General features: G+C 37.8%; 1 protein-coding gene across 1 annotated transcript in view; it reads right to left on the bottom strand.

Annotated features, from left to right (window-relative positions):
- C6 (complement C6) overlaps positions 1 to 8211 on the bottom strand; it is a 61014-nt gene extending 52803 nt beyond the window's left edge. The window contains exons 1-4 of the mRNA XM_045904178.2: positions 8144 to 8211; positions 4581 to 4743; positions 2978 to 3134; positions 1352 to 1496 (exon numbers count right to left, since the gene is read on the bottom strand). Coding sequence (XP_045760134.1) covers positions 1352 to 1496; positions 2978 to 3134; positions 4581 to 4723 — 445 coding nt within the window. The 5' untranslated portion in view covers positions 4724 to 4743; positions 8144 to 8211. The remainder of the gene's footprint in view (positions 1 to 1351; positions 1497 to 2977; positions 3135 to 4580; positions 4744 to 8143) is intronic.
- Positions 8212 to 15279: the final 7068 nt, after the last annotated feature.

Genomic DNA, 15279 nt, shown 5'->3' with positions numbered 1-15279 from the left:
CAATTCTAAACCTTTATCTTAATATTCTGGATTTAATGCCTACATCTGTATTCTACTCAGCCATTGCCAGCAAGATTGTTTTCATATTCTCTCTTTTGTCAGCTTGTGATATGACCTTATGCATGTAGCCATGAAGTATATCTCCCTACCCATATGCCACCATATTGCAGGTGTGGGGGCCACCAAGGGAAAATCCTGACACCAGCATTCCTGTCTGACTTTCAGAAAAGGTCAGCAAAGCTGAAGACAGGAAGCAAGGACCAAGAGGAGAGAAACATTAGATCTAAAGTCTGGGGTCAATTTTCTATGGAATTTGAGATCTACTATTTAGCTATAAATACTCTACTTTTCATTGTATTCCAGAGTACACAAAAATGATATGGATTTTATTCATCTGAAATTCCAATTTTAACATCAAGTTGACTATTTAGAGAAGAGGTCAGTGAACTGTGGCTGAAGGCAGGAAGCAGGGTCCAAACTCACCTGCTGCCTGTCTTCATAAGTAAAATTTGGTTGGAACACAACCATGCCCCCTTCTTGATATACCACGTATGGCAGCTGTGATGCTGTAGAGCCAAAGTTGAGTAGTTGCAACAAAGAACATATGGCCAAAAAGCCTAAAATATTTACTGTCTGGACCTTTACTGAAAAAGTGTGCAGAAATCAGATTTAGAGAGTTCAAAATGGTGGTGTTGAAGAGCTATTAAGTAGCAAGAGCATACATATGACTAAGTAGTATATTCAAGTATATTCATTCTTAATCTAATGAAACTTAAATATCTGAATGAGTAATGGACTTGAAGGGAGCGTTGCTACTGTTTAAAGCATTTTCAGTCTTCCCTTTGGAATTACCTTTGGAACCATTCAACGGACCACCCAAGAAAATCTGTCACATTATCTCTAGTCATCTCCCTGACATAATATCTTAATCTTAATCTTAATATACTTATCTTAATAAACTACACTGAAGATCTTTTAAATCTGTCACTCCCTTTCAGCTGCTGGTTCTGATTGTAGATTTGTACTTATTAATAGCCAATGCTTATGAGTATCTGCCTTGTCTTCCTTTTCCTCCTGCTTTGTCTTCATCCTTCTTTATCACAGTGTAAGGACCTGGGCACCAGTACTTGAAGAGTAAATGGATCAGGTACATGGTCAAGATGATCATAGCTTCAAAGCTATAATTTCATACATGAATGGCTTGGCAGTTGGTACCATAACACCCCTGTCTCCCCATACTTAACATATGGTGGGACTTCTCTGTTATGGCTTTTACTAGTAGTCAACTGGAATGACTTTATTTAGTCAAGTCATTTTTAGTGGAGACTGAACATCTTCTAGTGTACATTACCACTGTCACAGCGGAACTTATTCTTGCAGTCAACCTCTTCAATTTTGCAGAGCTTAGATGGAATGCATGGTTGAAAGGTCACCAGGGGCTCAGTACATGGTTGTCCTCCAAACTGACTGGGGCGCAAGATGGATCTAACCTTAAACTGAAAGGAAAGGAGTGAAAGGTGAGGAACTTGGAGGCAGGGTCAAAGCCAAAATGTATCTAAGAAAACTGGGCTTCTTAATCACCGCAGTGATTCTTCCTCCAGTGATGTTTCCTAAATTAACTAATGAGTTTTCCAATTCCATTACTCTGTGCCCTTAGAGAAGTCAGCACCTCTCTGGGCCTCAGTTTTCCAAACTATAAAATGAGAAAGCAGGACAATGGATTTCTAAAACTTCCAGTTCTGAAACCATATGAAAATAAATCAAATGCACAAATATTTACTGAGTATCTTGATGCAGTATATCTTCCAGGTAGTAACAATAGCACTTTTAAAGATTTATTTATTTATTTTAGAGAGAGAGAAAGAGAGAGAGCACAAGCGTAAAGAGCAGAGGGAGAGGGAGAGAGAATTTCAAGCAGACACTGTGAGTGCAGAGCCTGACGTGGGGCTGGAGCCCACGACCCTGAGATCGTGACCTGAGCTGAAACCAAGAGTCAGAGACTTAAATGCACCACCCAGGTGCCCCACAACAGCACTTTCATATCTCAAAGGTAGTGTGGTCAATTTGAAAGGATTTGGGGGTTCTTCCGCATGAGGAAGTCAGCATGGAAACCAAGGTAGACACATTCTCCACATTTTAAAGGATTTTAAATTGTGAATAGAAAAACAGGGAGTCAGGGAAAGATAGGAATAGGACAGGATCAAAAAGTACTGACTTTGAAGTCAGAAAAATCCAAGTTAAAAATATAGCGCCTCTATTCATCAGAGGTATATTCTTGGGAAAATTACTTACTCCCCAATAAGCTATAACTTCCTCATCTGTAAACAGGGTAGGAAAACACACTCTGATGTGAAGTTTGAGTAAGATGATGTAAGTAAAGGGGCTAGAGCAGTTTTCCTCAGAGAGTGGATGCTCCATAAATAAGTTCCTTTTTTTCCCCTCGTGTGTGAATGCTCAGCACTGCTGTAACTGGGGTTTATGTGGGCCAATGCCCTTACAGGAATGAGCTAGTGTGGGTAAATACTACAGCTTGGAACAATAAACAAATCGAGGGACTTTCCTGGGGGAGAGGGAAATTAGAGGTAGGGCCAAGAGTCAGTCTTTTGATTAACATCCCTCCTTTCTGTCTGATTTTAGACCTTGGACTGAAATCCCCATTTTCTAGCATCTGTTTTTACTTTCTGAGCTCTCAAAGGGAACTTTCTGAGCTCTCAGAGGCAATGGAATTTGGAACTCAGTAAGTACAATGTCAGTATTAGGGCAGAAGTTCCTTTTGGTGCTCATATGATAGTAAAACATGTAAATGAGTCCTCCTCCCCCTGCCCTCGCAAAAAAAAAAAAAAAAAAAATTGCTAAATGGAATTTTCCCTCAGTGGAAGCTGGGATGGTTTATTTTCAGAAATTGAGCACTTCTGCTAAGTTAGCCAAGTCTTTCATTGTGATTCAGATTTCCTGAAGATGCCCATGGGTCACCTACCTGTTTTTCAACACAAGGGTCACAGTCTGACCATGGTCCATAATCTCCCAGGAGGCAGTTGATAGGACAGCGTTGCCAGTTACATTCCCTGGTCTCCGGCTTGTTGCAAAGCTGGTCACAAAAGTTATGCAGATAGTACTGATCAACCACTATTTTTCTGTAATAGTGAGGAGAAAGCTGTTTAGAATGAATATATTCACTGTGGTTCCAGCCCCATAAGAAAAATATCATTGAACATGAATCACAATGAATAAAAGGCAAGATTTTCATGGAAAATCAGGACGTTGGCATCTGTGCAGTTCTTACCACTTAATGGAAGTCGGGACTGGATTCATAATTTGTGGGGCCCAGGGCAAAATGAAAACAAGGGGCCCCTTATTAAAAAATTATTAAGAATTTTAAGACACTAATGGCAGAGCATTAAGCCAAGCAAGCATGGAATCCTTCTCAGTGTGGTCCTGTGTGACTGTGTAGGTCACACATCCATGAAGCTGGCCCTCAGGGAATTCCTGGAGGGGACTAGATGGAAAAGAGAAGAAAAAAGAAAGTTGCTGCAAATTCCTTAAAATATGACAACATAATTTGATAAGTATCATGATTGAGACAGAGTCAGAGTGCTGTGGGGCCAAAGATTCAAAGGGAAAATAATAGATACATCTTGAAAAATTGATGTGACTCCCCCAGGCATCAAAGGGAAGGGCATGTGGAAGGAAAGGCATATGCCAAGATTAGAGGCGGAGGAGCATGACATGTCCCTGGTGGAGCTTGTGGGATGGGCTTGGGCAGTGCTGGCTGAGAGGGACCGTATGGATTGTTGTGCTTTATTTGGTAGGCAGTGGAGAGCTACGGAGGGACTCTTGAGTGAAGGAGTCTGAAAAGCTTTAACATCCTTGGTGGATGGTTTATTGAGGAAGTCAGTTGGTGATTTTAATGAGACTCACAATGCGCATGTAAAAATCGTTTTCTAACATAGGTCTCTAAAAAGCTATAATAATTAAAACACATTAAATATATGCCTTTCTTCCCAAGTTATGTGAGCATCTCCATGGAATAGAAACATCTAACAGATTTAAAGAAACTGTGGGGGTAGGTAGTCTGAATCGGTGAGAAGACTGAATTATTAAATGTTATCAAGTAAACACAGTTTTCTTGCCTTCTCGTACTTGCCAACGATCAAGCTAATAGCTAATAGTGCTGCTCAATTGAGGTCCTGTTAGACTCAGTTTAATGAGTAGAAAATTCTCTATAATTAACTCACTAACTGTAGGCAAGTGGAGTTACACACTGATTGAAAAAAGCCTTGAGAAGTGATTCTTAGTAAGTTAAATAGTCAACAGAAGATATTGCACATATTCTTATTTAAATTTCTTTGACACTCCTTGATTTTACGAAGAGAACAAATGTAGACTTCATTTCAACCTTACGTGGAAAAGACTGCAAATTACAGCCAAATCAAATTCTATGATTTCTTACTTTGAGATACACACACACACACACACATATATTTCCCCTTGCACCTCATTGCTTAGTGTGGCATTTTTTATATTGCTAAGTCTGTGAGGTTTCCCATGGCACAAAGACAAGCTACATAGCTCACACCCACCTCTGTCTGCTCTGAGTTCCAGAATTGCAGCTTTTTGAGCAGGTAGACCACTGACCCCATGGGTAATGATCACAGAAACAGGGTTGGCACTTGTCAATCAGAGCACTCAGGAGGATGAAATACAAGATGGAGTGTCTGGCCATGCCTTGAAAGCCTCTAAGCCCTGAAGAGGAATGTTATACACATCAAATGCTTGTTGGGAGTAAAACTTTACAAGTCATTCTCAGTTACAAAATCAGATATGATGTTAGGAATCATTTGCATCTCCCTGCCTTCCTTAAGGCTAGTTAACACCTATAAATTTACATCCTCATGACTACAAATCCTACTTTTAAATATTTTTAGAGTGGATATTCCTAGAGTTACAACTTCCAGTTCTAGTACGTTTCTCCCAACTGTTGGTGATAGGCTGTAAGACAAAGTACTGTTGTATACATTTGTAGAATATTTCATTCCAAAATGGAAATTCTTAAATAATCTCATACTTTTCTTTTTTTTAAAAAAAGATTTATTTATTTGAGAGAGAGAGAGAGCATGCAAGTGGGGTGAGGAGCACAGAGGGAGGGAGAGGGGCAAGCAGACTCCATGCTGACATGGAGCCTATCACCAGGCTCCACGTGAGGCTCCATGTGAGGCTTGACCTCATGACCTGAGATCATGACCTGAGCCAAAATCTAGAGTTGGATGCTCAACTGACTGAGACACCCAGGCACCCTAATCTTACACTTTTCAAAACAACTGCTCATTTTGTGTGGGCAATACATTCAATTACATGGCATTTTTTCATAGTTTTCAGGGGCTGGGGAAGGAATTTCGAGCATTTTTCTGGAAGCTCTATTTAGTTTCCTGGTATCCTAGAAGCCTGCTAAAGAGAGAGTTCAATGCCCAACTATCTCCACCTATGGAGTCATAGAAGTTAGAGCTGAAATGAATCTTTGAAGTCTCCAAGTTAAACCCCCTCATTTTATGGATGAGGAAACTGGGGCTTAAGGAGGGGCAGTAATGTTGAGACTGCATGACAACTAAGTGCCCAGGACTCCTCATTCTTGGATGAGGTGCATCCCTTCATTGGATTTCTGATCACACTAATGATTGTGTTGCTGGAGTATCTAGATGCTTTGAACTCTACCACCCAGGCCACAAGAGCGCTTATCCAGATGTAGCTGAATGCCAGAGAAAACTTTGACCAGTGACTCCCCTCTGTGTGCTGTGGAGCCTTGAGGATCTGTGAGTTGTTGAAAGGAATTTGCAAAACAACCTCTGCCCACAGTGTTGCTATTTTGATCTTTATATCTCTAACAAAACATGCAACATGATTAAATATATACAGAAAATGATGCTGTAATAAATATAGTAGCTTTCATTTAAAGAGATAAAGTGCCATTCACTTAATTTTTTTTTTTTTTAAGATTTATTTACTTATTTTAGAGTGGTGGGAGGGGCTGAGGGAGAGGGACAAGCAGACACGGGGCTGGATCCCACAACCCTGAGATCATGACCTGAGCTGAAACCAAGAGTTGGACACTTAACTGACCGAGGCACCCAGAAGGCCTGCCATTCACTTAATTTCTGTGCCTCAGTTTCATTATCTATAAAACAGCAATTACACTCTACCTTCTTCGTAAGACTTTTGTTAGGATTCAGTAAGAAAATTCATGCAAAGTGCTTAGAACAATCCTTGGCATGGAATCATCACTCAATAAAAATTAGTTTTACAAGTTAGTAATAACATTTAAGAGTGTTACAAATTTAATTGTAGCTTTTGCTCACGCATATTTCAAAATTAGGGGCTCCTCAATTGAAGCAAGGATCATGTGAAAGCCAAAAATATGTTTTGGTATTAAATAAGGCTATTCACATTCAAAACGATTTAGAAATATGGCTTTAGTTACTTTTCATCTTACAATTAAAATCAGATCTCTGACCATTTTATTTGAAATTGCAGTTTCCCACCAGTGTTTCCTATGCCCCTTCACTGCTTTATTTTTCTTTGTTATACATCCCCTCTTGATATATAAATTATTACTTAAGTTTACATAAGTATCTCCTCTTCCCTCTTTCCTTCTTTATTAGAATGTAAACATGGTGGTGCTTGATCTCTTTTGTCTGTTTTATTCATTTCAGCATTTAGACGAATGAGAGCAAGCATAACATATAATGAATAAATTTGAATTGAGTCTAGGAAATAGTTTAGAAATGGATTTTCATGAAATATGAGTATCATAATTTGAGTCCATAATTACAGCCACTTTTGTAATACTATTCTTAAAATTTCTGCCAAATTAAGGATATTTCATAGACTTTAGAAATGAACTTGTCTGTTTAATTGTCTTCCATTGTTTTAGCAAGACTGATAGTTTGTAGCGTAACTGCTTTATCTCAGCTTTGTTGTAATAGTTGATTGAAATAAAAAACTACACCTTTTGAGATTCTGATTTCTTTTTAAAACACTTGTAATTTAGTTAGTCCACCTCTTATTTCTTTGATAACGTTTATTGAGTTCTAAATTGTATCAAGATACACAAAGAAGAAAATTAAGATGACTTATAATGTAATCAACCAGAAAATTTCTGCTGACATTCAAAAGAAGTAAAAATAACACATGCCTATATTTGAAAATTTTAAACAGAACAGAAAGAAAAATATAAGGCTGGAGTTCTCTTCTACCTGTAACCAGAACCTCTTCCCACACATAATCACATAATCAGCATAATACACTTTGAAGATGTTTCTGTATTGACAGATGCATATCTACTTCATCCTTTTAATGCCTGTATTGTTTTGTACCATATGGATGTATTACATTGGATTTAACTATTATCCTAATTTAAACATTTAGTATACACACACACTGCAATAAACATCTTTGTATTGTATCTTAGTATACTTTCGTTGTATATCCATGGGATCGGTGGGTGTGTTCCTAGCAGTAGATGGCTTAGTCAAATGACATGAAATTTAAAATACTAATAGGTATTGCCAAATTGCCCTACTGAAATATGGCTCCCTCAAATGTTTCAGAGGGTACGTTTCTGATTATATTTTAATGTGGTCATTTTATGTTTCATATTTGTGGTAAAAAAAAAAATACTTCAGCAAAAAAAAAAAATCTTCATTCAAACCAAGAGTATGAGATCAGATACAAAAATTATTTCTCTAATATGCTCAAACTTGACAGCATTTCTTCTTAATAAATCAGTAAAATTTTTGAACTTCCCTACAAACTCAGAGAAAAATGCTAGAATCAAAGCAACCAAAATCATTGACATATGACTGAATGTCCTTCAATTTAAAATGGAATTGACATACATTTGAGTATCCATTGTGAACTGCTAGGTATTGAGTGAGATACAAAGAATAGAATCTATTATCACTGTCTGGGAAGGGTAGACAGAAACTGAAGATTCTTCCCATGTTTTTTTATCCAAGCTTTTTTTGTGCAACTCATAGATAAGCTGCTACTTATCTATAAGCTGCTACTGCCCTGATCTATTTGAATCATAAAAATTAAAAGATCCCGTGGCACTTGCCTGCTGATTTTTGTTCACTGGTAAGTAACTCACCTTTCCTGGTTTTCCTGAGCAGCACAGAACCATAGGACAGTGAGACAAAGAGTGTCCAGACAGAATTTAGCCTGTAATCAGACAGAATAGTGTGTCTTTAACATCAGACCCAAACTCCAGATCGGGTGGTATTTCACTGGCTTCAGGGCTGGTTCAGGAGCTGAGGTTCCTGAACAATGTGAAGTTTCCCTGGTAACCAGCCACTAGACCAACCACCTCCCTACCCTCCAGCCCCCCAAATTGGGATCTTCTCATATAAGAACTGCTTCAACAAGGAAGCCTACACAGGAGAGGATGTTGTTGTTGTTGTTCATTTATTTTTCTTATTAGATTTTGAAGAGATCGTTTTCTTCCAGAATAGTTCCTTCAATTGTAGAAAAAACAAATTCTTAAAGTATTTTGCTGAATCAGCATGTAGATGATTAGGGGAAGTTGAATTACAAGAGATTACCAGTTCTCAGTTTTCAGCAAACAGTATCTGTTTCCACTTCCAAGAGCTTGAAAAGCATAGATGGACTTTATTCCAGCTAACAGCAAAAACCTCAAGAACAGAACCCTTATAAAATTATTCTGATTTCTTCTCTGGCTATTCTTCTCCACCTATTCTGAGGTGATTTGGAAAATGCTATAAATTAAGATGGTAATGTCAAAGCTTCTTATTTGAGGAGATGCTAATAAAAGAACTAATTGGTATTGTCTCCTTTTATAACATTTGATTGTTATGAGGAAAAATCATTTTATGTTAAAAGGATAATTTTTGATCAAATAGTTATTTCTCTAATTTTGTTATTACCATGACCCTGCTATAATAGCAAATGTTTCCTTATTTATTAATTTTTAACATCTCTAGGCTTTTTGGAAATATCTACAATGACATGTGGGCATTTTACCCATTACCGTACAATTTTCATAGAAACATGGAACAAAATAGGAAGAATCTTCGGCCGGGGTGCCATCATGGAAGAGAAGCGATTGTGTAGCTCTCTTGGACTCTAAAAATCAGTAATCCCACCGAACCACTGAAGATGGCTTTGTGAGAATTTAGAGAATTCTAGTGTAGAGGGAAGTCCACCTCATGCTGATCTGTCACCTTCTGATATACTTGCCTCACAGGAACCATCCGTCTGTAAGGCAGTTCGGAGTAGCTTACCCGACAGTTCAGAGGGTGCTCTCGTTTGCCTCCAGCTGCAGGTTCTTCCTTTCCATCTCCTTGTACATTTTTTCAGTCTCTTTATTTCATATTTTTTTCTTCTACGCATGCCCCAGAGTCTCAAGAAATGATATTTACCTTTGCTAGGACAGGCTGGGGCATCCAGGCACATGACTCATCTTTTGGTTAAAGGGTATGTTTGCTTTACTTTTTAACTCTAGTTTAACTCAGAAAAACTTGATCTCAACAAGGTAGTTCCCTGGAAGGATAGTTCTTTAAGAAACACGAACCTTTAGTTCTTTTGAGATTTAAGCAAAATAGTTATTTCTTATTTTAAAAGAAAGGCAAATAAATGGCTATAATCTGAGTTATGTATTTTCATGCACGAAAGGGTAAGTTTGTTGGAAACATGATCCACAACTTTGAAATATTAAGATTATGAATGAAATCATTATATCAGTCACCTTTAAACAGAGTCTTTGCTGCAAGTGGGTGAAAAAACAATAGGTCCCTCCTCACAATGAAAACGGTTTACATGGTAATCCAAACAAGCTTTCTCCTTCCTATTGCTAACTAACACACAGCCCTACCCCAGAGATCTAACAATACCTAGAGTGTTGTCAAAATAAACACTCTGTGGAAACTCTGAATTTTGCAAATGATTACTTCAATCAGCAGTAACCCTGAAACTCTGAGTGAGATATTACACAGGGTCCTGAATTTTCAATGATTTTCCCATTGTAATAGGTATTGCTCTTGAAAAGAAAAGAAATCTCTGACTCCATTTTTAAAAAACCATATAGAATAAATTGCTTAAAATTGCCTTCCCCTTTAGGAATGCATCCCGTTAATTAAAATATGTATTGATTCTTTCTTTCTTTTTTTTTTTTTGAGAGAAAGAGAAGGAGAAAGAGAGGGGTTGGGGGGCAGAGGGGGAGAGAGAGAGAATCTTAAGCAGGTTCTATGCCCAATGTAGGCCCTGAGATCATGATCTGAGCCAAAGTCAAGAGTCGGACACTTAACCGACTGAGCCACCCAAATGCCCCAAAAGATGTATTGATTCTTATTTTTTTCTGATTATAGAATATTTATTGAGGAAGATTTAGAAAATAAGGAAAAGTGTGAAGAGGAAGATTAAAATCATTTTTAATAACCAGACAAAAGTCACTCCAATATTTGGAGTAAATACTCCCAGTCATATATATATGTATGTGTGTTGTCTCTCTATGTAAGTACATTCATGCACAAGAACATACATACATATATAATTTTGTAAGTGACAGCACATATTTTTTAAAGATTTAAATGTACTGAAGAGATCACATTCCACAGTTTATAGAACCTTACCATCATTGGTCTGTGCAAGATCTTTTACTTATTTCATGATTTCCCCCCATGATCTTGTTTCTTTTCCCAGATTAGTTACCTGTGTTAATGTATTTGGTGGTGGTTCTTATATAGGATTATTTAGATATATGTGTATCCTTCAAAAACACAAAGTCTTATTTTCCATGTATATTTTTGTATTTTATAGAAATGGTACTTAGCTAAAAGTTTTATTTGATTTCTTACTTTTTTCATTCAACATTATACTTAGGAGCCTCATTCAAGATAAATCCACTGGAGCATAGACATTCATTGTATCAACCACATTTTACTTATCCACTCTCTTAGTGCCTACTTTTGTTGACTTTGACTCTCTGCAACTATAAGCACAAGGTACTTTTCATTGTGAATCTGGGAGAAAATTCCTAGAAGCTCCCAGGTACTCTTCAGAAAAACTATACACATTAACACTCTTAGTAGTATAGTCCAAGAGAGCAAAAATAAATATTCCTCAAACAACTTATATTTTCACCATGTAGTGGGAAATGATTATCTGAACAGGTCTAAAGCTTCTTTGAAGTACAGCGGGGAGACCACTGCTCCAAGGTAACGTGCTTTAACATGCATGCTAGTAACTTACCCAAGACCAGGGTAAGTCAGAACCAGAGTACAGGTACCTGGTGCATAGTCTGTTTTTTTTCTCCTGTGCTGTGTTGAGACTTTAACGATTGAAATTTCAGGCTAAGAAGGAAAACAGAGTGGTGTGCCGTAGACCTCTGTTGAAGACACTTTGGGAGTGTGGTACAGGAGTTTCACCTTCAGTATCTGAGAAGATAAATAGAAGAAAAAAATATATGGTGACTGGGCAAGAAAATACACCATTTTAGTGTATACACTTCTTTTTCTAGTTGGTTCTTTGAGGCCCTAAAATTAAATACGTTTTTCCTATGGTCATGGTATTTGGAGCAAAGAGCAAATTCTAGCAGTCCTAACCTAGAGAGATAAAAGTCAGAAGCCAATAGGATGAGCCTAAGTAGGTTTGTTAAGTAACATGGGCTATGAGGAGGACAGAGAAATGAGAAGGTCATGTGCCATGGTGCAGGAAAAACACAGGTGGTGAGAGTTAAATGTGGCATGGAGGAATTCTTGAGATGGAATGCAAATGTCTGTGATTCAAATCCTAGAACTGACCTGGCATCAACTGAGAAACTAGGATCTTTTCAATGATGTATATGGGTTCTCCATCTTGAGTCTCTATGGATGGCTAAATGACACATCCCACTCGAGGTCTTTTTCTAGAGCGGTGATTGGCAAACTACAGCCAGGGGGCAAATCTAGCTTGCTACCTGTTTTGCAAATAAAGTTTTATTGGAATAAAATCACACAATTAGTCATTGTCTATAGCTCCTTTTGCACTACAACAGTAGAGGTGAGTTGTTGCAAAAGAGACTATGTAGCCTGCAAAGCCTGAAGTATTTACTATGTGGCCCTTTACAGAAAAAAGTCTTCTGAACCCTGAAACCCAGAGGGAGAGCTTTCTGGTCTGATCAATGCAACAACAGTGTCCAATTGGCTTTGAGAAGTAGAAGTAGAAATAGTTTTCTTTTTTTTTAACTCACGAATGGGTGATTGTTCTAGCGCTACGAACTGGATGTGTGCAGTGATGCTCAGGTATGTCTCTGTGCGAGAATACAAGTGCTCTCTAAATGATACTTGGACACATGCTGCTGAGAAACAAAGCATACTATGAAATTCGCCAGCCGAACTGTTTCAGCCACCGCAGGCCTTCTAAAGTGTTGGCAGGTGACACAGAATACCTTTTTCAATTAAATGCTCTATATCTGTATAAAGCAGAAAGTTGCTTGTGAGCTTAACTGTGTAGACTGACCAGCAGAAAAAGCCTCTATTGTAGAGGAACAGAAGAGTGTAGAGGAAATTAGAGCCAGGACATGGAAAGTTAAAATGGAGTAATTATAATTTTTCCACAAGGAGAATATGTATTCTGTTAAAAATCTTTATTCCTTTCTTAATGATGATAGATTCACAGCCAAATGATATTTTCTGCCAAGAAAATAACCCCAAAACATAAGATAATGAACAGTGGAAGCTGCTGACTATCTGAGGGCTTTTTCATATGCTAAGTACTCACATGCCAACTTATCATTACAGGAAAAATACTATAATTTCTCATTAGAGCCAAGGCTAATGACCCCATCTATTTTCCTGGCCCTTTCGAGTGTACTTTGTCAGTCAATGTGTGAGTAGGTCAAGTAAAATTACAAATTGAATTATTTCACTCAGAGAATCAGAGATCAAAACTCTCAAATGGAGGAAAGAGAAGTTTGCTTTGGACCTCAGGCTACCACCTTCTTTTTGTCTTTTCCTTTACTACTAAAATTATTTCAGGGATAGTCTAAATAGACTATATTTAATTTCTTAATGTCTATTCTTCATTAACATCACTCTTTGCAATCGGAGTTACAAATACAACAGCCTACACCAGTTGTTCTCTCAGTGACCACCAGGAACTTCCTAACTGTCAAACTGAAGGACCACCTGCTTCAATCTGCTGTTGACTTCTGGGATATCTTACGATCCATGTTTTTCTCAGGAAATTCCTCTCTTTCTTCTTAGGATTCTCTTCTTACTCCTCTCTGGAATTCTATCCTCAGCCTCTTTTCTTTCATCAGATTTTTCTGATGAAAGGGCTTATCCTTTACCTTTTTGTCGATTGCTTCCTAGCCCACCAGTCTCTGTACACTTGACCCTTGAACGACATGGGAATTAGGTGTGCGGATCTCCCATGCAGTCAAAAGTCCATGTATAACTTCTGAGTCCCTAAGCTTAACTACTAAGAGCCTACTGTTGACTGGAAGCCTTACTGATAACACCAAAACTCAATGAACACGTATTTTGTATGTTATATGTATTATATACTGTATTCTTACAATGAAGTAAGCTAGAGAAAAAATGTTATTAACAAAATCATAAGGAAGAGAAAGTACATTTACAGTACTGTACTGTAAAAAATCCGCATATAATGGACCCATGCAGTTCAAACCCATGCTTTTTAAGGGTTAACTATACTCACATGTTCACTAATAGTATCCAAAATCCAAATAGAACACGACATCATAGCAATGGCATCCTTTCGCCCCAACTTCCTGTATTCTACTAGATGCTAAATCCCATGCTGTGCTCTCTGAAGTATCACTTGTCTATGCACTTTCATCTTTTCTATCTCTTCCCCATGTCTGTAGCTATAGCTCCACTTTTAGCCCCGAGGAACTCACAACTAGAAGATCCCTTCAGTGGCTTAAGTGGTGCTATCATTCCTCCTAAACTACTCTTCCTGGTTAGTCAGTCTAGAGCTCACCTCTCAGTGGCACAACTCTACTCAAAATGTCAATGCTGCTCTTTTCTGAAGACCACCGAATTAGGAACAGAGTCCTAATGCCTAATATTTGAAACCCTGAACAATTTGATTCCGTATTACCCCTTTGGACTTATTTTCTCTCCTCCTTTTGCATACTCCATTAGCCAGTCAAATTGGACAATTTGCTCAAAATGGGCTATAGCATCTCCTGACATTGTTCTTCTTTCTTGAAACTTTTTCTTCCCCAATTTCGTATTCTGAAATATTGTGTATTATGTATCTGTTCTTCAAGGCCCATTCCAAATGTGTTTCCTTCTTAAACCTTTCTGTATTTCACACTTTCAATCTTATGATCAGAAACTACATGATTCCTCCATCCTTTAAGCTTACATAGCTCTTTTTTTACCTCTTGTATGGAAGGTATTATTGCCAGGCATTATGATAATTTGTTTGCTGTATTACCACCTACTCTCTCTTACTCCATATGATATGTTCGAATTTCCTTAATAACAGGGCCTGAATAATATATTCAGTTTATAACTGAGTAAAAAAGAAGTTAAATAAATTTTGATCAAATTGAGTTGTCTACACACAATGAATTTGCAAGAAAATTGCTGAATTTTACATTATGTCTATACATACATGCCCTTAGCTAAAATTTTCCACTATGCAGGTTCTCATTGATCTGGCTTAAGAGGCAACAATCTTTTTTATAGCAGAAGGCTTCAAAAATTGTTTTTACTTACATACTTACTGACTTGTTGAGCAATGCATAATGATGATATTAAATTGAATAAACCCTTTGGCGATTCTTTGGAATGCAAAGAAAATGAACTGCTACTTAGACTCTTAATTGAAAACTGGCTTAATATAGATAGGAATAGAAATATAGTTTGAGATAAAACAAGTCAAACCTCTGCAAGTATTTTTGTCCCTCCTAGGGTTATAGAGAAATCTGGATTCAATTTTAATTCAGGGTTTTGGGGGAAAAGGCAAGAAAAAAAGGTGACTGAGGTCAAAGGAGTCTTGTCCGAACTCTCGAATTGGCTTCCCAGTTTGCTCTGTGACCTACAGTTGTCCCATGCATCTTGAACACTGTTTCCAAGTTTTCTGTCTTTATCTGTTCTGGCTGCTGAAACAAAAATGCCATGGACTGAGTGGCTATCAACAACAGAGATTTATTATTCACAGTTGTGGAGGCTGGGAAGTCCAAGGTCAGGGTGCTGGCAGATGTGCAGTCTGGCGAGGGCCCACTTCCTGGTTCATAGATGGCCGTCTTCATGT

The sequence above is a fragment of the Mirounga angustirostris genome, unplaced genomic scaffold (genome assembly GCF_029215605.1).
Source record: "Mirounga angustirostris isolate CCGP_5_RB_7025 unplaced genomic scaffold, mMirAng1.0.hap1 SCAF_7, whole genome shotgun sequence".
NCBI lineage: Eukaryota > Metazoa > Chordata > Mammalia > Carnivora > Phocidae > Mirounga > Mirounga angustirostris.
Note: the sequence above shows the minus strand (reverse complement) of the source record. Positions and strands in the feature narration are given on the sequence as shown.